This window comes from Melospiza georgiana, chromosome 13 (assembly GCF_028018845.1).
Source record: "Melospiza georgiana isolate bMelGeo1 chromosome 13, bMelGeo1.pri, whole genome shotgun sequence".
Lineage (NCBI taxonomy): Eukaryota > Metazoa > Chordata > Aves > Passeriformes > Passerellidae > Melospiza > Melospiza georgiana.
Window position 1 is genome coordinate 10,675,607 of NC_080442.1, and position 22,510 is coordinate 10,698,116.

At 42.8% G+C, this 22,510-nt stretch overlaps 3 protein-coding genes across 4 annotated transcripts; 2 read left to right on the forward strand and 1 right to left on the reverse strand.

Moving 5' to 3' along the window:
* Positions 1–3,690: 3,690 nt before the first annotated feature.
* On the forward strand, positions 3,691–8,711 carry BLOC1S6 (biogenesis of lysosomal organelles complex 1 subunit 6). Its single transcript, XM_058033295.1, has 5 exons — positions 3,691–3,798; positions 4,525–4,669; positions 5,235–5,322; positions 5,925–6,011; positions 6,766–8,711. The coding sequence occupies exons 1-5, from the start codon at positions 3,741–3,743 to the stop codon at positions 6,883–6,885; spliced, it is 498 nt and encodes a 165-aa protein (XP_057889278.1). The 5' UTR covers positions 3,691–3,740; the 3' UTR covers positions 6,886–8,711.
* A 781-nt stretch (positions 8,712–9,492) lies between these two features.
* SQOR (sulfide quinone oxidoreductase) lies at positions 9,493–19,152 on the forward strand. 2 transcript variants are annotated; one of them, XM_058033178.1, is made up of 10 exons: positions 9,493–9,559; positions 11,937–12,182; positions 12,513–12,683; positions 13,157–13,210; positions 14,759–14,953; positions 15,829–16,038; positions 16,499–16,682; positions 17,521–17,588; positions 18,424–18,602; positions 18,802–19,152. In XM_058033178.1, the coding sequence occupies exons 2-10, from the start codon at positions 11,955–11,957 to the stop codon at positions 18,857–18,859; spliced, it is 1,347 nt and encodes a 448-aa protein (XP_057889161.1). In that variant the 5' UTR covers positions 9,493–9,559; positions 11,937–11,954; the 3' UTR covers positions 18,860–19,152. The 2 variants fall into 2 exon arrangements, with proteins under 2 accessions (XP_057889161.1, XP_057889160.1); XM_058033177.1 differs by lacking the exon at positions 9,493–9,559 and adding an exon at positions 10,586–10,656.
* A 355-nt stretch (positions 19,153–19,507) lies between these two features.
* LOC131088836 (nicotinamide riboside kinase 2-like) lies at positions 19,508–22,487 on the reverse strand. The gene is made up of 8 exons (XM_058033179.1): positions 22,205–22,487; positions 21,969–22,059; positions 21,548–21,593; positions 21,222–21,408; positions 20,914–20,985; positions 20,096–20,202; positions 19,809–19,900; positions 19,508–19,701 (listed from the first exon to the last, which is right to left on the reverse strand). Exons 1-8 carry the CDS (start codon positions 22,228–22,230, stop codon positions 19,696–19,698), a joined length of 627 nt encoding a protein of 208 aa, XP_057889162.1. The 5' UTR covers positions 22,231–22,487; the 3' UTR covers positions 19,508–19,695.
* Between the last annotated feature and the right edge of the window lie 23 nt (positions 22,488–22,510).

Consider the following 22,510-nt stretch of genomic DNA (forward strand, 5'->3'; position numbering starts at 1 on the left):
AAGCCATACAATGCAGGTATGGTTGTCCCTGATAGGCAGGAAGCTGTGTTCAGTACGCTGGAAGCCTGAACTGCATAGTTCCGTGCTCTGGCTTCAGATTTTGAACGGCAGAAGTTTGCATTGTATTGCTTTTGTCTTGCTCTTCTGTCACGGCACAGCTCTTTACATTGTTTCAGTAACTCTGTTAAGGTACAGTTGTAGGAAGTTTCAGATGCCTTTCTGCACATTCCTTAAAGGATGTAAGGAGAAACAAACCTCAGAGACCCTGCTGATGTATAATTCCTTTCATAGCTGTGCTCTAACACAATAGCAATTAGATTCTTGCCTTTATTAATTTTTCTGAGAGGTTTTTCCTGCTCCTCATAGTCTGAGTATTTGAAATTTTTTCTGAGTTTCAGCTTACACGTGTTCTGCATCAGTTTGTACCTATAGCCAAATTCTATTACTGTCTTCAGTCAGTTTGCTAAGCCATAAACGTTTCTGGGAAATCATGCCTGTCAGAGAGAAAGTACATATCTTGCTTTGTTACTGGGTTGTAGGAAGTTACCAAGGGAAGACTTTAGGGCTGTACAGAAGTGCAGGATTTTGGAGAAGGACACTCCTTTCCTGGCCAAAGGCTGATAGCAGATTCTGGTAGGCATCAGGGTAGAGCTGCAGGACAGGGAGTGAGCCCCTTCTTGGAACTGGCCCCGTGGGAAGGGAGTCCTCTGTGGTAAACTGGCCTTGGGTGGAGGTTGCTTATTGTTGTTCTCTTAATGATGTCCAAAAATAGACAAGTATGACGCTTTATCTGAGCTCCCTTGCCACTTTACAACGTGGCTGTTTTCCTGAGCATGAATACTCAGGTTATTTTTCAAGTGGCTAAAGTGCCATCTCCTGCCCTTTAACCCACCTCATGATTCCCCAGCATTGTCACCAGCACAGTTGTTCAGGGGCCAGACAACACACTGAGTCCCTGAAATGGGTCAGAATTAAACAATGCATATTGGGAGGGTTTTGGATATATTTGTATGTGTAACTGAGACTGCTTGCATGATCTCAGCTTGCACAGACATCCATATGACAAGGAGGGGACAGCGAACAGTGTGGGAGTCAGAACGAGCAGCCAAGGATGGGAACCAGTTAAGCCAGCCTTGCTGCCCAGGAAAGTGCTCCCAGCTGTGTTCCAGTTCACCCATTTTGGATGTTTCTGTTCTCTCTGCGTGATTTAACTCACTCTGTGTTTCAAGAGTTTCACCACTTGTACCAGCACAAAGTGAGTGAAGGACACACAGGCATGAGCAGCCAGGAGGCACCAAAAGAACTGCATTTAAAACTGTCTTAAAATGTTGGGCTTTACACTGAAGCTTTGCCACACCTACTGGAACTGGAACTGAAAGTTCCAGCACTGAGGAAGGATATTTAGCTGGGGGGCTGACACAGTAAACCAGGGCACCAAGGTTTGCCAGCTCACCTTTTACTGAATAACTAAGACCAGATGTGTTATCAAGTCAAGAACCAGCTCATGCATTGGAAAGATGAGCCTCTGTTCTCTGAACAGAACCGTTTGTACCAGCTACACTCGATTTCTTCATTGTAACAGCCAAGGCTCCACTCTTTCTATAGTCGCATTTACTGAATGAGGACAGAGAGTCTCTGAGAGGTTATCTATTAATGTGAAGTATTTCCTTTTCATGTTGTCATCCCTGAAGTCCCGTGGCACCTCCAATGCTGATGGTTTAAAACATCCCATTTGCTATACAGTTCAAGCAAACTTAACTCCATTTTCACTCACACTTCTAGGGTGGGGCACGGTTACAATAGATATAACTGCTTAAATCAGTTGCAAGCAATAAAATCCAAAATGCCTATGTGACAGTGTTCATAAATGGTTTCTGAACACAGTTGCTACAGCATAAAATGACACACAGTTATGTGGTGCTAACAGTATTACAAACATAGGCACTTGGGAAATAGTTACTGTGAAACAGAGGACATTTTGCAGAAGAAAAGGAACAAGAAAAGTTTTCTATCATTCTCTTTTTTGGAACATTTGGGTTAACAAACAGTTAAATTTTAATTTGTCTAGAAAACCAGATAGCAGTTTTCTATTCCAATCCTTAGTCTATTTCTGCAAGACGTGGGAAGGCCTGGAACAGGCAAAGCAGGAGCACAAATCTGAAACTCCCACATCTCAAGTGAGACTATTTCAGTGTCATTATCTCACTTGTTCTTACTAGAAATTCCATCTGGAAACTGCAAAGTCTTTCCCAGTGAAACTTTCAACAAAAGTTGTGGGTTTTCCCCCTTACCAAAAGAAACTTTAAGTAAAATGGCTAACCAGTTGGAATTAAAAATCTGAGTCTCTTTGAGTTAGTTAACAACTTCCTCTTGTTGCTTCTTTAAAAAAGCAGAAAAATGGGTCTTTAATCTGATGATGGAATAGTGACATAATTGTGAGCAAAAGTTAATTAGAATATGCATAAGAAGAAAAATGCAAATTAATTTGCAACAATCTTGCTGTTAGAAATGTTAGTTTTAAGGTTGACAGATCACCTCAAAAGCCCCTTTTTTGCCTCAATCTGTTTCTGAAAATCATTAGGGGGACTGCCTGAATTGAATTTAATCTTTAAGGTTTGGGTATATATTAAAATACAGCATTAATTTTTTTTTTTCTGAGTAGTCCTTCAGTTTTTCTATAGTTGCACCTGCATTTCCTGAAAAGACCTTTATAGGTAAAAGAGGAAAAAACCCTTAAATCCTACCATACAAAACTGATTTTCATTTAAGAATATATATATATACTTGCAAGCTGGTCAGGGCAGGGTGCTGATAACACCAAGGGGGCAGTTTGATCCCCGTATGGGCCACTCACTTAAGAGCCAAGCCTAATGATCCCTCTGGGCCCCTTCCAACTCAGAACATCCTAAGATTCTGCGTGAAGTGATTCTGCTCTTGCACACTGTTGGGGGGACGCAGAGACAGACACATACACAAAAGCTACAAGTACTATAAAGTCTTTTCACGGTTTCTGGCGAATGCAAATCTATAAAATACAAGAGCAAGGATGTCCCTAGGAAAGGGCACCGGCGGTGACAGTAGGTGTTTCCTGGGCGGCAGCAGCTCCCTGGGCCGCGCTGTGCTGCTCCCGCCGGGCAGCCGCTGTCCCGGGCAGGCCGGGCCGGGGCCATCGCGCCCCGCTCGCTCAGGGCCCGGCACCACGGCGGGGTCTCCGCGGGGCCGGAACCCGCGCACGGCGAGGCTCGGCCCCGGCCCCAGCGGCTGCTCCCGGGGCCAGGCGGCTCCCGACCGCTCCGGGCGAGTCAGGCACCCCGGGGAGCGGCGTCAAGGAGCGCCCGGCACCGCCACTGCCACTGCCACCGCGCGAGCGGGCGCGGCCCCGCTGCCCGGCGCGGCCCCGCTGCCCGGCGCGGCCCCGCTGCCCGGCGCGGCCCCGCTGCCCGGCGCGGCCCCGCTGCCCGGCGCGGCCCCGCTGCCCGGCGCGGCCCCGCTGCCCGGCGCGGCCCCGCTGCCCGGCGCCATCGTCACTCCGCGTCACTTCCGTGCCCGGCGCGGCCCAGGCCCGGAGCGCGGCGGCGGCTCTATGGTGCGGCGGCGGCGGGGCGCGGGCCGGGGGGCGCCGGGCCGGCCCGTTCGGTGAGGGCAGCCGGACCCGCCTGCCGCGGGCTGGGGCGGCCCTGCCCTGCCCTGCCCTGCCGTACCCTGCTCTGGCCTGCCTGAGGGCGCCGGGAGCGGCAGCCATGAGCGGCGCGGAGGGGAAGGAGGCGGCGGCCGCGGGTGACCCCGGGCGCTCGCTGGGTACGTGAGGGGAGCCCGGGCCGGGCGGGACGCGGGGAGAGCCGGGGAGAGGCGGGAGCCGCCGCCGGGCCCGGTCAGAGCGGAGCGCCCGCCGGGAGGCTCCCCCACAGCCGGGGTTCCGGGCGGGCTCGCTCCCAGGGCAGGGGCTGCCTCCCGCAGCGATCTCCCCCGTGCGGGGACCTGTGAAGGCTTTTATCGTCCACCAGAGGACAAAAAATAATCGTAGCGTGCCCCTACAAAACTTCCAGGCTGTGAAGTTCAGTTCTTGGAGTTCGGCATGGACTCTTCGTGTTTGGAGTGACTGGCGAAGACCTTTCATAGCCTGGCTTTCAGATTTTGAAAGCAAAGGTTGGGGGCTGTTAATGTTTTAGGTACACTTGATACATAGTTAGAACACTGATGTTACCCATTTTTTTCTTCAGTAGACTGGAATACTCAAATTTTTTTTAAAGATATATATGTAACAGATGTATTTCCCTCTTTCTATTCTGCTGCTGTGCACATAAAAGGGTTTACCAGGAAGCCTGTGATACAGGACTAAGAACAAGGAAGGAATAAAGAAGAGGAGGAAGACGAAAGTCAAGTTTTGTTGAAAAAGTGCAGAGAATTTTAATGTGATTTAATGCATTTCATTTTTTGAAAAGTAAAATATAGTTGCTCTAGGTGAAGCTTGAAGTGTGTGCTGACCTGTCACACTACACTCAGCCTTGCTGTTCTTTGGTGTAGGTCCCAGTGATGCGTCTCCAGATGAAGGAGTTGTAGAAGATCTGCCTTTAATAGATGAGAAGGCTGTGGAGCAGCTGACTGAAGGATTGATTTCCCACTATCTGCCTGATCTTCAGCGATCAAAATCAGCACTGCAGGAACTTACGTAAGCAGATTTTTGGAACCAACTTCATACTTGGTTTGCTGCTCTTTTCAATATAATGTGCCAGCTCCCTTTATCTGGAGGTTAGTTTATCAGCATTTCTGTATCCTGACTCGAGCAGTCTGAATAATGCAGATCTGTGGGAGTAGCAGGGGGTGTGTAAGCTGCAGTGCAGCCTGTGAGCACTATGGCTGAAGAATGTGTAACACTAGAAGAGTAAAATCCCCTAAGCCAGGCAGAACAGAAGACCTAGAATTCTTAAATGATTATTCACTTCTGTAGTGGAAAAGTGTGCTAAAAGCTGGATTGATTTTGGTAGGAGACATGCAGTTTGTATTCAGGGAAGCTTGTAGTGAGATATATTATTTATTGTTCAGTCTCTAAGCCATATTGCAAAACACTGGAAAAATACAACTAGGGAGCTAAACAGATAAGAGTTCTTTGTACACTGATGTGGTGTTGGGAAGTGTGTATTGATACTGTTTTGGTTAAAAGTCTGTTTAAAGCGCTGGTTGAAAAGCAGATGTGGTGCTGTACTTTGGGTTTATGCATCTTTTTTTTGTTTTAGACAGAACCAAGTGGTACTGCTAGAAACATTAGAACAAGAAATTTCAAAATTCAAAGAGTGTAACTCCATCGTTGATATCAATGCTTTGGTAAGTATCACTAATGCTTTTTAAATTCTAGATTAGCATAGATCTTCTTGCTGAAGCATTCCTAGCAACTTGTGTCCTTTCCTTTTTCTTAATGACCTACAGAAGGAAAACCAGCTCAGATATTAGGGACAAGCTGCTGGAGAGGGTGGGAAGCAGCATGTTTCCCTTAAATAGGAAGGGCAGTGGGAAGAGTGCAGGCTCAGGCAGGCAGCATTGGTGGCACTGGCTGTTCATAGCCAGCAGCCAAAGCAATTGTACACATTTTTTCAGTAGGATTGAGATTCCACCATGGGCTCTGTGCACCCCTCCAGACTAGCAGGAATGGTGCATGAAACACTCCTGTATGGTGCATAAAATTGTAATATTTTTGTTCTTTTTCATGAATCTTAACTCAGTAGATTACTGTGTGCAAGTGTTGAGATGTAGTAGCTTTCTCTATTAATATATGTGATATGTAAATTTTATATATAAACTTGAACATGTTTGTTCCATTATCAAACTGTTCTGGTAATCACTGTTTTTGATTGCTATTTTACTGTGTAGCTTTAGAAAACAGCTGTTCTAACTTGACAGTCAGTGCTTTAACAGTTATGGTTTTTAAGTTTTCAGAAGCTAAACACTATCACAACAAGTTAGTGAATATTAGAAATGAAATGATGATGCTGCATGAGAAGACATCAAAGTTAAAAGTAAGTGGGATAAATATTTTCACTTTCCAATACAGATACTTATGTATTATTGACTTCTAACTTTTATTTTGGATGCATGCTGAAGATTCTGATTAAAATATAATTTTATCTTAAAATTATGTTTTCAGTAGCTCCAAGCCATGTATGTTTTTAACCTTTCACTTGCTCTTAATGGTGCTCAGGCATCTTACACATCTGAACTACTCTTTCAGTGTAATCTTCATGTTTAGGTGGTGTAAGAATCATGCCTTGTTTTGTTGCTTTAGTCCACTCCATTCCAAGCAGTTCTCTTTGGTGTTTCAGTTTCATTTCAATGAAAACTAGATTGTCACCAATGTAAGAATTTCTCCTTTTGTTTAATGTACCATGAACAGTGGCATAAGTTCACTAGTTTCATGCTGTGTAGACAGCCTGGTTACATTCTGGCAAGATTAGTCAGTGTGTTCAACAAGAGAATTTTTTCTTGGAGGCAGTAAATTGCATGGTAAGAACCTTGTCAGGTATACCCAAAGGGTGACTTTTAGTGAGACTGAAGGGGCTCCAGTTTGTGTTTTCCCAGTGTGGATCACAAACTTCCCATTTCTGAACAGTAAGCTGAAAGTGGGAGGGATGAAGCAAAAAGGAACAGTTTATGCTACATTCAGTCATAAGGAGGGTGTGTTGGAGAGAGGCACAATGGGAGGGATTTTGTTTGTTGCTTCAAATTAAATATATCTGTAAAACTTACAGTTATTTTCTTGTCTTTTCTATTTAGAAAAGGGCACTTAAGCTGCAACAAAAGAGGCAGAAGGAAGAGTTGGAACGGGAGCAGCAACGTGAAAAGGAACTTGAAAGAGAGAAACAGTTAACAGCAAAACCTGCAAAGAGGACCTGAAAACAGAGCATGCAACAACTTGTCTGAATTAATGATTTCTACATTCACTGGAATTAAGGCAGACTTTGCTTAAATTGGGCTACAGCTGTTGCTAGCAACAGTCTACTCTCTGGTATTATAAATTCCAAAATGGTAATAATAGAGTTGGTAACATTCACGTTTTTTAATTTCGGCCATTCAAGTTGCCTTCTTTTGTAATGCTATGCAGTTTGATATTATAATGTAAGTTAATTTTTATATATATGTATATAGGAGAACTAGGCATCACAGTTTTAAGTATCTATCCATTTTAGTTGTCGTCTGTTCTTTTGGTGTTCAGAATTCTGAGAGATCTGATGGCTGGCACATGTTTTTCAGACAAAATGCAGAGAACTTTTTAAAGTTCAGTTGTCACACCAGACTTTAGCAGCTCCATTTTCACTGAAACTGCTTTGTTTCTTGCAGTTGGGATCTGTCTTTGATCATAAATACTGATTTCTTGTGCAGCCTCAGTTTGATTCATCTCTAAAGAACTGAAGAAAATAGCAGTGTATTTTCTTAAAAGTTCACTTCATTGCAGAAATCTTTTTTTTTCTTTTTTTTTTTTTTTTTTGTCATCAAGTAACTTAAGAACAGCTTTAAGGTAACTTCTGAATAAGTTCCTAAGTTCCCAGCTGAAATGATTGGCAGGGGAGAAGCAGAACACTAAAGATTGTCATAATTGATGTGTGCACTATGCAAAGATTTATGAATTTGTGCTTTCACAAACATTTAAGTCAAACCAGGAAACTTTTGCTTCTCTAATGGTTTATTAGGAAGACTTGTGTGGTCTAAGCATATTTTTGTGGGATTAGAAGTTGTAATTTCTTTATCTTGTGTGACAAAATAAAACATAAACAAAACTAAACTTTTCCACTTCATGTGAAATTCAGCCACTTGTGGGAAAACTACTGCATTTAGTGTTTTTTCCTTAACAAATGAATCATTTGCACTTCAGGGCTATCTAAGACATTTTTTTAAGAGTCCTCACCCAGAATGATGATTATATTAGTGTCTATTGATGAGAAATTTGGAATGGAGGTTGATACCCATTTCTCTGAATGTAATTGCAGCACTTGGTGTGGACTGCCATTCAAATGAATGTACAAATTGTCTAGACTAGTGAAAGAGCTTTAAATTATTTGTTCCTACAGGCTAACAAACTAGTTATTTTATAACTGTGTCTCTTTTCCAGTATATCTGTGTTTCTTCTTAAGTAATAATGTAAATTATGTGTTTTGAAGTGAGATAAAGGGTAAGCTATGTAAAGTTTTCCTTAAAATATGTATAGGAATGTCTTACAGGGGCACAGTCCATTTTGTTTTCCTTCTGTTTTAGGTGACTCACACAGTGTGCACCTGCCGGGACTTTCTGTACTATCATTTTCTGAACTCCTTATTTCCTGTTCTTAATATTTGTTATCTTCTTCTGTGAAAGACGTACTCTAAGTACCCAGGCATCATGCAAGGTAAACTGGGTTAATGTTTTGGGACAAGGAGAACAAACTGAAATGCTTTTAGTGAAGCAGTATTAGATTAAAACTTTCCCCAGGTATTTTTCCCTGAAGTTGACTCATGGCTGTTAATTGCCAGTGGATTGTTGGCCTCTGCTGTGGTTTGTATGTATTTCTAAGAGAAATGTAAAGAATTTCCACAGTCCATTTTTTTGGAGCAGAATGTACATAACTAAATGTTGTCTAAGTATTTTATTTTGTTATGTAATTTCACAATCAAATTCTGGGAATTAAAATCGTTCTCATTAAACTATAACATGAAACTGGATGCCTCAGTATCCAAATCAGGATTGAATTCCTTTGATATTTCTTGATTTGTGTGCCCTCATAGAATCCAGTTTACTGTATCAAGTCATATTCTTTCTCTCTGTCAAGAACTGTGTAGTTTTTTTCCAAAGGACTGTGGTTTTGTGGGATTTTGTTTTCTTTTGTTTCAAAAAAATCATTACTTTAATTAAAACTAGACAATTCTAAGAAATTCATAGAAATTGATACTTTTGAAATTTGGTACATTTCAGCATTTGGGATCATTTCCAGTCAAAGGAGTAAAAGCTGACAGTGGTGCTCAGTTGAGGAATCACATGCACGTACATAAAAATGAGATTGATTAATTTTCCCTTAAAAGCATGGTAAGATCTGGGTTTTCTATGAATAAGGACCTAATTTTATTAAATGACATTTCTGTAATAAAGGGGGAAATTAATAAAAATGTATAGGATGACGTTTGTTCCATTTACATAACTTCTATTAATGTGTTCTTAAATTACTTCAGTGAAAACTATAATTCATTATAGTTTGTTCTACATCTATAGGATGTTCTACCAAATACTCTTGTAAGTCTTAATGCATAAAAGTAAATGCTGCATTGGATGAAATTAACAATACTGACGTGTAAAAATATGTGCTTGCATCATCGTGCACAGCCTGAGTGAGCAGTTCTGTTGCTGTGTACACTCAGTCATGCTTGATTTTATAAAAAGTTCCTTATGGAGTAGATAAATGTGGTAGTCCAGGGTTAGGGTTAGGGTTAGGCAGTGTCTGCCCAGCCCTCACAGCAGCTCCCACCCTCTCATCCAGCCTGGACTTTGGAAAGGTTGAGGCAGTGCTTGTTCCCTACGGCTGCTGGAGGCGTCTGCGCTGCAGGTGAGGAGTTTCATCACGTTTGCTTTGTGAGTTTCTGAATTAGGGAATTCATCTGAGTAATTTTTTTTAATTAAAACTGCAGTCTGTGGGGAAATATGCATGGGAGCTTAAAGAAAATACTGCAATGTTTAAAGGCAGTCTTAAAAATACATGTTTAAAAAAACAGGCCAACAATTTTCTCATGAACAGAGATGAGGATGAACCTCTTAGAACAAAAAATGTGGAAAAAAGGCTGCACTGTGATAATACAAAGGCAGCTGGAAACAGGAAGTTGAGAAACTCATAAAAATTGTAAAATGGGTAGTTTGGGTGTTTTAAAGGATAGAACTATAAACCCTGGGGCTTTTTTCTCTTTAGAGAAGTCTCTGTATTAACAAAAGGTCTGATCTCTATGGCACCCTTTAAAAAGTACTGATTTGTGTCTTCTTTCAGTGCATTTTCTGTCCACTGAAACCCAGGAACTCTGGGTGTTAGCAGCTTTGAAAAGAGAGCCTTTGATGTTATTTTACTAAGCTTAATAATTTTGCTAGTTCTCTATGTCTATGGAAAAGGGCTCCTAGATTATAGTTTGGGCTGGCGCTCAAACTATAAGGTAAGAGAAAGAGATATTGAAGTATCATTGCTCCCTCCATGAAAGTTCAGCTATTGCAGTATCCGTGCTCCCGCCATGGCCGGTACTGTATTAGCGGTGATTCTGCTGTCGGTAACGGCGATGTGAGTGACCCGTCCCGTGCCGTGCGTGTCCGGGTGGGACTGCGCCGCTGCCTGGGACGGAGGCCAATGCCGAATGCACGGCTGGGTTACCGGGGATTGGCAGGGGGCCAGGTTAGGACTGGAGTTTCAAACTTTGGGAAGCACGGGGTTGGAGCTGCGGGTGCCAGCGGTACCTGGCCCGAGCGGAACGCCCGGCTCAGCCGCTCGCGGGGGTTCCGCGACCACCACCGGCTGCGCCACCCGGTCCAGCCCGGCCCGGCCCTTCCCGGCCGGACCGTGGCCTTTGTCCGCGGCTGGGCAGCACCCGGAGCCCCGAGCTCCGCCCCGCCGCTCCCGGCACCGGCGCCGATTGCACACAAGGAGCGCGCTCGGCGCAAGGAGCGGTGAGTGCGGAGCGGGGAGCGGGCCCGGGGGGTCCGGGCTGCCGTGACGGACCGCGGGTGGCGGCGTGGGCCGAGCCGGGAGGCGGCGGGGGCCGTGCCGGTGGGCAGCCTGCGGGGAGCCTGCGGGCCGCAGCGGCCTCGCCCAGCGCGGAGCGGGTCGTGCCCCGGCCCCGGGGTCAGCGCCCTGCTCCCCCGCCGGGCCGGGTGCCCCCGCCTCGGGGCCGCGGAGCAGCAGCGGCCGCTGTGACCGCGGCTGAGGGCTCGCAGGTCTGGAGCCCGCCGGGAGCTGCCCCCGAGCTCGCCCACGCGCATGGGTGGAGTGCTTCCACTGCTGATCTGGGCTATCTGCTAAAGAATAGTTGCAATAATCTGTCTGGACTTCTTGTCAGTAGGACTTGTCTAACTTTATTTGTTCCAACTTCCTTCAATAAACTGGTCCGATAAAGCGGGCAGTCTGAGAAGTTTAGCATACGGTCGGTGCCCTGGAGAGGAAGAAATTGCAGTTGTACTGAGCAAGAACTCTGCAGGAACTGCCGTGCTTGGGTGACGTGTTTGTTTAGGCTCTAGTTGAGATACTGAGGTACTGAGCTCTCCTGCTCAGCCTTAACTATGATTTCTTTAAAGTGCCTTTTCTTCATTATTAAACAGACTTATTCTAAAAACATGCAAATAGCCTTAGAGTGAAAGGGAAAAGAGATCTATAAATGGAAGTGCACATTTTTAAATAGCTGCCTGTGCAGATGATAAACAGCCTTCTTAAATTAAACTAACTTCCCGTGGATTTGGGTGTTTTGTTCTGAATGGGGAGGGGATGAGAAGAAAATATTTGCATCATGTTTTGCATCTGCAAAACAAAATTAGTAACATTTTTTTACAGTGGATGTCTCTGAGATTTTTTCCCTCTGTGTCCTAAATTGTAACGATAAGGATTAATAACAGGGCATATATTATAAAGAATTCATGATACACAGACATGAGGGATGTCAAGATAGCACATAAAGGTGCAGAATGAGTTGCTGAACTACATCTAGTGTAGTGGAGAATTTTTGAAGCTGACATTGGCAGATTTTCTTGAAAGTATTTTAGGTTTCGGGTGTAATTTTGAAATTCCAGTCTGTAAGTAACATAAATGAGTAAATAAATGAAAAAGCTGTAATTCTTGCCTGATGACTTGAAGAATTTATTATTATAATTTTTGCCTTGAAAACTAACGCAGGCATTTAAATAGATATAAATTCTGTCTCCTGTAATTGTTACTGGTGCCTTTCCTTATCTCCTAGCTTCCCACTTAATGAAAGATGTCAGCAGTTGGAGCAGTGTTTTCCTGCTCCTGTCTCCGTTCTGGTTTGTGGCTGCTGAAACCAGGAATGCAGCAGATGAGCTCCTTACACACAGCAGCCAGGTGTGCTGTCAGGGATTATTATGAAGTTCTTGTGTTGGGCGGAGGCGCTGGTGGCATCTCCATGAGTGCTCGCATGAAGAGGAGAGTGGGGGCAGAAAATGTGGCTGTTGTTGAGCCAAGTAAGGTGAGTGTCCCTCTGCTCTGAAGCACTGTAAAGAATAAGCATTTTACATGTGACCAGATGGGTCTGATTCTCATCCCTCTCCAGCCCTACAAGTTTTTAACTCTGGAAAGTAAGCCAACTAACCATCTTTCAAAAGATTACATATTACACTTTCTTTTTTGTGAGATTGGTGCATCCCTGCAGCTTTGGAATGGAAAAATCTTGGTTGTTTATACAGCTTCTTTTGTTAAGAATAGTACAATGCTTAGAGCACATTGCTCCCATTTGGAGTGATGTGCCTTTAAGTCCCTTTAAACAGTTTTGAAATGTCCGTTTGAACTTTTGTTTCAGACTCATTACTATCAGCCCCTGTGGACCCTGGTTGGTGGTGGTGCAAAGCAGCTGGCAGCTTCTGCACGTCCCACAGAAAGTCTGATTCCTTCAGGTGTTGAGTGGATCAAATCTCAAGTTACAGCATTCAATCCAGATAAGAACTATGTCTGCCTGGAGAATGACATCAAGGTAATAATGAAAAAAAGAAGTTTTTTATTTTATGTCATGAGTTCTGTCCCTTCCCTGCAGATTCCCTTAGAACTGCCTATTGAGCAAGGCCTCCAGCATCTAGGAGGCTGGGAAATTCCAATTAGTCTTATATACTTGATCCTAATATCTTTTTTTAATAAAAACTGTGGTAGATAACTAGGTTAGAATAACATCAACTTAAAATACTATTATCATAAGCCTTTGCCCTGTTTATGGTGAACTGAAGAGAGAGAATATTTTTGCTCCAGATACCTGGGTCTGTGTATAACAGAGGCTGTGTAACTCATAATGCAGTTAGCATTTTAACTAGAATTTTTAGAGCCTAATTTATGCTACTGATGCTCCCTGTACCTCTTTCCTTGTGACTCTGTTGCTGTCAGGTAACTGAAATTTACTTTGATGTAATGCTTTGCTTTCTTTGTCTAAAATTCTTTTTATTCCTTACACAACAGGTATCTTACAAGTATCTGATAATTGCTCTTGGAATTAGTCTGCATTATGAAAAGGTATTTGTTTTACAGAATCATATATTTACTAATTTTAATAGCAACATGTACATTCATAAAAGAAAATGGCTTTTCAGAACTGTATATACTGCAAGGTATTGAATACTATGAATTAGAGCTAGAAGGCAGACTAATGTCTTTACCCTTCCACAGATCCCTGTGTAATAATCCAAATTACTCTTGGGAAAGCCTTTTATGACAACTTTGTTGCATCTCTGTAGCAATATCAGCAGATGGGGCAGTAAGCTAAATCCAGAGCTTTAAGGCAGCTGTAATAATGAGATAATAAGGTGTACTGACTGGAATCTGAGGCATCTCTGATGTACACAGAATGAGGAAAACGGAGCAGTCAGTAGAATCTGACCTGCAGAATTAATTTGAGCTACCCTCACCTTTCTTAAAGGATGCACTTCAGAAGGAGCCAGCTGGGTTAACAGGCTTGTGTTTAAATAGGCCCTGGGGCCCTTCCCTTTGAAATGTTTCCTGTACACTGCACACAGTGACACTCTGAGGAAAATGTTGGTGCAAGAATGACCACAGTGATATGTAGGAGGAGGAAAACACAAAGGCAAGATGTCTGAGCAATTTGACTCTTGTGGTTTTACCCTGACCTGACGATGATGTAGTACCTGACAATATATTTAAGTATCTGTTTGAAAAGCTTTCAAGATATATGTCAAGCAAGAGCTGGTCTCAGCTACAGTCACAAATAAGCTCTGGTGATTAGGTCAGTGGAATGAGGAGTTGCAGCATGTTCAGTGACCCTCCTCTCAGTCTTTATATCCATTGCTTCAGTACAAGCTGATAAAAATAAATTCAGTGTTCACTAGTAGAAGCCATTAACACAGTTAATCACACTCTGTAATGCAAATTCATAGCAACTTTAAAACAAAAGTGGACACTTGAAAAAGGGAGATGGTTTCTCTTCACCAGCAGTGTATTCTGGTGCAGACTGGAACATCCCAAACACATGGCAATGCATGTAACATGACTTCATATTCTCACAGAATTTCTGCAATCCATTATGTTGAAATGGATACCACTTCCTTTCTCACAATCACATGCTCAGGTCACAGTAGGAGTATTAGGGAAATAATTACTGGATGGAGATTGGTTAAAACAAAATCCTAGGCAAATACAAGTATCTGCAACTGACTACAGAAAAGTTTTATTCACCTTATACATTTTCATAAGGCTTTTTTTTAACATTATTTTTACTTGTGATGATGGGGCAGTGACTTTATATATTCTTACTCTGAATTTCAGTCAACAAAAACTTGGGACTGGGTCTGCACTGAAGACTTAGGCTCAGATGTTGCAGACCAATTTCACTAAATGTACATCTACAAAATCATATACTAAATTCTAAAGGAAATAACTGTTTTATTGCTAGGCCTATTTTTAAAAATACCAAGTAGCAAGTAAGTATGGACTTTCCTATTGATAGAAACTTCTTATGTAGTTATTTCTCAGTCTGTATTTAATACTTGTCAATGATGACAAAACTTTTGCCATCTGTACTTGAAACCTTGATTTCTCTTTTCCTAGATCAAAGGCTTGCCTGAAGGTTTTAAACACCCTAAAATAGGTTCCAATTATTCAGTCCAGACAGTAGAGAAAACATGGAGAGCTTTACAAGATTTTAAAGAAGGAAATGCTATCTTCACTTTTCCAAATACTCCAGTGAAGTGTGCAGGGGCTCCTCAGAAGATTATGTATTTAGCAGATGCATACTTGAGAAAAGTAAGTCTTTTACCCTCTCTGCCAGTGCTTTTCCTCACAGTTGGAAGGAAGGCTTGTTCTAAGGGTTTCATATTATCTTTAAAACAAATATAAAAGACATGAGAGTGCTGTGACTCAGGATTATTGAAGTGACTGAGTTGGTTTTTCATTTTTAATATGTCAGGAATGCAGGTAAATGGATTGTACATAAATATTTAGCAAATATTTAATACCAGAGAAACTTGTAGAATTCAGAAATTCAGTTCAGAATTTCATACTGAAAAAATGGCTTGCCCTGCATCTGGTGAGCAGGAAATACAACTGTTCTCAGCCTAATTTATTACTATAAATGTTGCACCAAAAGAATGCTGGCTGGTATTACATCATTCTTGTTACTTTAAGTACTTCATACCTGTTGCCATTTGTCTACTAGTCTGAAAAATGGTTATGCTTGCTCCTTGGGGTGCATTGTCTCAGCATCAGGAGGAGTCTTAGCCAGGCTGTTAAAGCAAGCTTAGTGGAAGCAAAAGACAACTTCAGCTTCATATGTGTTTAAGTTTCATGAGCTACCTGGCTGGGTGAGTACCTGAATTATGCACAGAAGTGAAGATTTTTGAAAGCTTTTTAACACTAAACTGCTTAAAGAATTTAACCTGCATACAGCAGTTCCTCAGTGCTTTGCAGCCACCTCTTCTCACGAGTTGTGTGATGTATCTTCAGTACCTCATGCTGAAAGAGTCTACCTTCCAACATGCTGTGAAATATTAATTAAACATTCATTAATAATTGAACTGCATGAATAGTTCTATCAGCTCTTTAGTAGTGCAGCACAGTTCTTTTGTCTCCTCTTGTCACAGTTTCTTAATAGAAAAGGCTAATTGGATCTCCTCCTGCAGACAGGAAAACGTTCCAAAGCAAACATCATATTCAACACCTCACTTGGTGTGATTTTTGGTGTAAAGAAATATGCTGATGCATTGCTTGAAATAATAAAGGACAAGAACATTGTTGTTAACTACAAGCGCAACCTCATCGAAGTTCGAGCAGACAAGCAAGAAGCTGTGTTTGAAAAGTTGGACATACCTGGAGAGACTGAAATTTTTCAGGTCAGGAGCTTTCAGACCCTTCATTTGGTTCTATTTCTTTTCCTTGTGTACTGCAAAGTAACTTTTACATTGTTAGAACACAGTCTGCCTCATTGTGCATTGCTCTTCCCCCTGAGAGTACTATCTCTAACTTTAGCAGAATATTAAAAATTTTGAAACCAAGGTGGAGAGAAGAAAAAATGTCTCATAAATAATGCCTGGAGTCCTGTATACCATGGGAATGTCTCAGGTGTGTATGGAGGAAGGCAAATTGCTTCCAAATGGAGTTGCTTGATAAGGTTCATGTTAATTAAAGGATGCACTTGAAATTTGAGGGCAGATTTTCATTCTATATACTTGTGTTTAAAAAACCAAAACAAACACAAACCCAAGAAACCCTCTCTCCACACTCTGTTTATTGCCTTATACCAACAGATAGTTTGTTCTGATGAACTAACCATTGTCTTTTCTTTCTGTTCAGTATGAAATGCTTCATGTCACACCCCCAATGGGGCCACCTGCTGTACTCATTGACAGTCCTGTCTCTGATGCAAGTGGCTGGGTGGATGTGGATAAGGAGACTCTACAACATAAAAAATATCCTAATGTCTTTGGTATTGGAGACTGCACTAACCTTCCAACATCAAAAACTGCTGCAGCTGTAGGTAAAGTGGCACGTGTATGTTTGTGTGTGTAAGTGACCAGAGCGGAGACAGTAAGCTTTTTGTTTAATTTGCTATTCCTGAGGTCATGACTTCAATTTTGAGCTTTCCAAAAGACCAGAGGCTCCTGGGCCAACCAGCTACCTACAGACCATGTTGATGCCACTAACCCAACAATTCTGTTGTTCCAGATGCCTCACAGATTAACTAATTCTACTTTTTGTGTTCATAGAATGTCACATAATGAATGACGTGTTCTTGTGTTACATCATCATTCAGTAATGAACCATTCTGCTTTATCTTAGCTCCTCATGCATGTGCCACCTAACTGATAAGTCACTATCAAAAAGTCACACGTTCTGGCCTTGTAGCCATAGGTTCCACAATTAAAACACTTTAAGTGTATGGTCTCACAACTGATAAAATGCAAATAAGAGCAGAAAAAACCCCAGGCTATACAGTATGTTATTGATGTAATGAAAGGGTAGGGTACGTAACTTCAGTAAATGGGTCTACAGTTACAGCACTCAAAATGAAACACAACTTCAGTGTGCCAGAATGTCAGTATTTGATAAGACTGAGCAAGTATAATTTATCATAGCAGAATGGGCATAGGCTAAAAATATCAGCTCAAGTTTCATTAAGCTTTAACATGTTAACATGTTCGAAACAGTGAGGCCAAAGCATTAGTCCTTTTTTTTAATCTGGGACAGTAAATTTACATGTAATTTCAATTGCAGCTGAATTGTCCAACAAAATGCCTGGCTAATACTGTTTGCTTTAGTAATGACAATTGTTGGCTGAAATAGTCTTAGTACATTTCTATTTCTTTCTTATTTAGCTGCACAGTCTGGAGTCCTTGATAAAACCATTTCTCTGGTAATGAAGAACAAGTTGCCAGTTAAAAAGGTACTTACAGTTCTTGTCTTAGAGAGAAATTCTCTTGAATGTTTTCTTCCTTATGCAGGAAGTCTTGCAAGCAGCTGAGTGTGTGAACCAGAAGGCAGGGAAGGCTTTGCCTCTGCAGTTGTGCTAAATGGTCACTTGCTGCATGTCAGAGTAGTAATGGAATTGCACAGTACATACTGCCACTGAAAGTATTACCTCCTTGAAGCCCTGACTTCTGACTTGAGAGGTTAGAGGCTGATTAGTCAGGGTTTTCATCAGTGCTAGTGATTTACTTACACTGTTGAGGTAATACCTGCTCCAGAAAAACTCTTGCAAACTTGTTTCTCCTGCGTAGGATATGATCTTCTACGGAGGTAAACTGAAGCTTCTGTACGACAGCTGTTAAGCCTAAATTATGTTCAAATTTGTCCTTGAGCCTTTACTTTTATTTTAGACATGGCTTCCTTGGGGGCACTAACCTGAATATCCTGCAATTCTCCCGAAGTTCTCACTGCAGTTCCCGCTGCCTTGTTGAAGCAAACACCAGCTCTCACCCAGGTCTGCTGGTCACCAGTTCCACTGGTGACACTGAACAGCCATTAATGACATTATGCCCTGTTTTGTTCTAGGTTAGGTCTAATTTAAGCAATGTTAAGCAAATTAAAAAGAGTAAATTTGAAAGAGTGGCTTAATATTACAGGTAATAAACCAGAACTGGCTTAGCAGCTTTCCAGTTTCACTGATATTTACACTGGAAATGCTGAAACCTCCTAGAAAGTTATTTTGAAATGTGAATGTTAGCCATGGCCTTTAGGCTTTGATCAGAATAATGAGCAGTGGGTGTATTTCATTGCAGTATGATGGATACACATCCTGCCCACTAGTGACAGCCTACAACAAGGTGATTCTGGCAGAGTTTGACTACAATGGTCAGCCTTTGGAGACCTTTCCCATTGACCAGAGTAAGGAGAGAAGAACCATGTACCACATGAAAGCTGATATGATGCCTCTGCTCTATTGGAATGCACTACTTAAGTAAGTATTGAAAAAACCCAATCAGGTATAGACACCTGTCCTGGTTTAGTTCCTTGCTGAAATACAAGCAAAGTACATCCTCAGCTGTGATCAGAGCAACACTCTAATGCTCATCTCTTCACAGTACAGTATCTTATAAGAAAAAACCCTTTCCCCAGGCCCTACTTTGATAGTATGTGAAAGAACTTTCTGTTTCCAGGGGATACTGGGGAGGACCAGCTCCTGTCAGGAAGATGATGCATCTGAGCTTGAAGTAACTGCTGCTTCTCAGCATTGGTCAAAACCTTCCAAAGAAGTGGACTGGTTTCACATGGGATCAGTACATATCTTCCCTCTTGGAATACCTGGCAGACATTTTTTTTAAATCAAGCTTTGGTCAATAATTTACTTTTCCTCCTACTATAGATTAAAGCCTCTTTAGTGCTCTTTTCATGCTCTTTTATGTCACCTGAGGCCTTAAACTACTTCTGTATTTGCACAGGAATCTTACCTTGCCTTACCTTACAGATTACTACAGGAATTGCTACAGCAATAAATACTTTCAAAGCTATTCTGTATGCAAAATTTTCTTCCTGAACCTAAACTGATTTGTCTGCATCCAAAATCAATGCATGCACTAGATTTAACAGTTATTCAGTGCTAGTAAAATGGCCTGAACGCCTCCAGTTCTCTTATTTTTGAAGAACATAAATCCTAATCTCTAAGCATACCTGCTACATAATTCTTAGAGGAATGCATGCTGAGTTTTGAAAGCAAAATAGTCAAAGCAGTGTGTGTATATAGATACACACACTCTCCTAGGATAGCTGAACCACTTCACATCAGTTCCACTATAATGTTTTAAACTGTGACACTAAGAACATCATGAAGAGTCACCTGAGAAGGCATACTAGACTGAAGCACAATTTAGGATCACAGACAAGGGGGAAGTGCTTTTTAATTGTGGCCATACAGAACTCAGTTTTCAAGGGAAAGGTTGAACAAAGTTGAATTTGGGAGTTGAGTCTTCACAGAAGCTGGAACTTTAGAGGCAGTCAGGTAGACAGCGTGGAGCAAACAGGAATTATCTTCACTCACAAGAATCAGCAGCAGCTTATTTCTAAACAGAAAAATAGATGTGAACATATTTTGAGTTGCAGCTTCATACTTTCCAAAACAGGTTTTAAAAAGTTTGCCTTTGATTTGCAACATAACCTGGACATATACCTGGGTGTTAAGCAGTTCCTCAATCTTATTCTGGATCTGTCCATACACATCATTAAACAGCTCCTCCTTGGATTTTGTCCCATTCAAATGCACTTAAAGAAAGTAAAATAAGAGAACTATAACAATGTCTTTGTAAGCTTGCCAGATCCTCACTTAAAAAGCATGCACCTAGCTGGTATCAGAGAAATATACTCCCTCCACCTGCCTCACCTCTCATGCATCTAACCAGGATGTAATGCACAGGTTTGAAAAGCAATCTCATAAAGTGCTTTTGTCATTAGACTTACCCACATCAACTTCAAGTTCTTCCATTATCTTCCTGTGCTTGATGTACATAGGCCAAACGTGGCCATCAAACAATCCAGGTGGATCCGGTACAGTGTAATTCCTTGAACTGTAAGGAATTGTAACAATTAAGGCATTGTTACTCACAAGTACTCCAATAACAATTCAGGGAAATGACAGATCCTTCATTGGGCTTCTCTAAACATTTGCCTGAGCCCATTGACTCCAGTTTGGTTTCTGAGCTTATCAGAAGTTCATAGTTAGCAAGAGCTGCAAGCATCAACTCACGCAACTAAACTGAAATTTGATGTGCAGGGCCAAAGTGATTAAAATGCAAAAAGAGTTCCCAAGACAGACTGATCTAAATATTGATCCATAAACTCTTAAAAGCTTTAACAGAACTTTGGGTAAATTAGCTGTCTTATTCCTCTTGAAATATAATTCAAGTTTTCATTTGCAGTAAGAACAGTGTGTGTGTGCAACAACACAGCCAAATGTAAAACCTCAGATAGTCTGAGACCTGGGAACTGTGTAACTGGAAAACCAGCATGGGATGGGAGAAAGCTTAGTGGAAGGTGTGTGCAGAAACTGAGTGTTACATGCATGACACAACAGCTTGGTGGGAAGTCAGAGGTCAGTTTGGTGAAGGAAGCTACAGTATTCTAACTCAGCAGCTATATTTGCCTCTATCCCATCTCATCTAAAAGCTTCAGAGAAACAAAGTCTTGAATGGCTAATACTAAAGTCTAAATTTTAAACTCTTTGAAAAAATTACTTGAATGAGTTAGATGGTATTGGGCTAGAAATCAGGCAAACTTACCTTCTTCTCCTTTTACACTCTTCATATGGAATGGAAAGAAAGTACCGATGGTGGAACACATCAATCAGTGGCCTGAAAGAGACACCTACTTGATTACACCTCAACTAATTAGTAGCAAGACCCAGAAAAGTAAACTTTATCTATTTCCTGTACTTAGAGCCACCTTTAGACTTGTGACTCCTAAACTTGGCAGTAGTCAATGCCAGCTACTAACTCTTGGTTTAGAAATGTCTTTTCATTCCCTTGGAGGTTTGCCCATTACATAAAATAATGTAAAAATCAAAATGTATGACGGCACCATTGATTACCTGTAGGTGTAAAGTAGGAAGCCTTCGACAATAAGAATGTGGATTGTTTCATCTCCTCCCTCCTTATCTTCCAAGATCTGGGCATCCAGTGTGTTGTTGATCCCATGAGAACGTTCAAACTTGACTGGGTTTTTTATCCAAGCATTTATGGTACTCATCATAGCTTCCATATCTAATGCACTAATCACTAAGACAAAAGAGACAACTCTCATTAAGCAGCAATTCAATATCATCTAGTGATAGAGTCAGTACAAAGCAGTGCACATAAAGAATCAATATACTCAAAGATTTTGAGTTATGCTTTGCAAACACTAACAAAGGCTTACCATCATACTGTTTAAACCCATCTTCAACTTCGATCTCATCTTGGGGCTGAAACAGTAACAAGAAAAAAAAAACAAACCTGCATGGTCAGGACAACTACTGAGAAGTTCAATACCCGTTTCAAAGCAAAATTCAAGATCCAAACCCTGAAGCTTTCAAGGGGAATCTTAACCCTCCACCAGGTTCCTTTGCATGCAGATAAAAGGAGCGGTACGATAAAGCCGCGTGCTGCTCTATCTTCCCACGGACACGAGCGCGGAAGCCGTGGGGTGCCGCTCAGCGCAGCCTTATCCGGCCCCGCCGGGAGCGCAGAGCCGCGGGCAGGGCGGCGCAGGGCGGGCGGCGCGCCAGCAGCGCGGGCGGAAGCGCAGGGGGTCACCCCGCGCCCTGCCGCGGCCTGCAGGGGCCGGCGGGCCCGCTCACCTTGAAGAAGTCATCCTGGTGCACCACGCTGCAGTTGGGCAGGGCCCGCATCAGCCGGCGGGTCAGCGTGGTCTTGCCGCCGTTGGTGACCCTGCGGCGAGAGCGCGGCCGTCGGGAAGCGCCACGTGCGGCCGGTCCACCCCCCACCCCCACTGCGGCACCGGGAGGGGCCGGGACGAGAGACCCGCGCCCGTCCCGCGGCCCGAGCCGCCGTCCCCGCCCGGTCCGGCTCTCACCCGCCGATGCCGATGATGATGTTCATGGTGCGTCCGGCGGCCGCCCGGCCCGACTCCTACTGCCTGTTTCTGAGGGGCGGGGGGGGACCCGGTGTCTCCGGTACCGGCCGTCTAGGTGCCTGAGCCGGGACCCGGGCAGAGGGAAGGAAGGGGCCGGAGAAAGAGGAGAAGGTGGAGAGGGGAGAAGCCAAACGTCAACTGCTGGGCAGCGCCATGGTCGCTCAGAGCAGCAGCAGGGCCGGTCCGCGCCGCGCCGCGCGCTCCGCAAAGGGGGGCGGTGCCCGCGCGCGCGCGCCTTGCCTTCGC

What these genes read in the sequence shown, in the direction of transcription:
- SQOR (XM_058033178.1), top strand. Translation starts at nt 11,955, where the DNA reads ATGTCAGCAGTTGGAGCAGTGTTTTCCTGCTCCTGTCTCCGTTCTGGT. An exon ending in GCCTGGAGAATGACATCAAG is followed by an intron (nt 12,684 to 13,156) that starts GTAATAATGAAA and finishes CTTACACAACAG; the next exon opens with GTATCTTACAAGTATCTGAT. An exon ending in ACAAGTTGCCAGTTAAAAAG is followed by an intron (nt 17,589 to 18,423) that starts GTACTTACAGTT and finishes ATTTCATTGCAG; the next exon opens with TATGATGGATACACATCCTG.
- BLOC1S6 (XM_058033295.1), top strand. Translation starts at nt 3,741, where the DNA reads ATGAGCGGCGCGGAGGGGAAGGAGGCGGCGGCCGCGGGTGACCCCGGG. An exon ending in TGACCCCGGGCGCTCGCTGG is followed by an intron (nt 3,799 to 4,524) that starts GTACGTGAGGGG and finishes TCTTTGGTGTAG; the next exon opens with GTCCCAGTGATGCGTCTCCA. An exon ending in AGAAGACATCAAAGTTAAAA is followed by an intron (nt 6,012 to 6,765) that starts GTAAGTGGGATA and finishes TTTTCTATTTAG; the next exon opens with AAAAGGGCACTTAAGCTGCA.
- LOC131088836 (XM_058033179.1), bottom strand. Translation starts at nt 22,230, where the DNA reads ATGAACATCATCATCGGCATCGGCGG. An exon ending in ATCATCATCGGCATCGGCGG is followed by an intron (nt 22,060 to 22,204) that starts GTGAGAGCCGGA and finishes CTCTCGCCGCAG; the next exon opens with GGTCACCAACGGCGGCAAGA. An exon ending in TTCCTACTTTACACCTACAG is followed by an intron (nt 20,986 to 21,221) that starts GTAATCAATGGT and finishes TGTCTCTTTCAG; the next exon opens with GCCACTGATTGATGTGTTCC.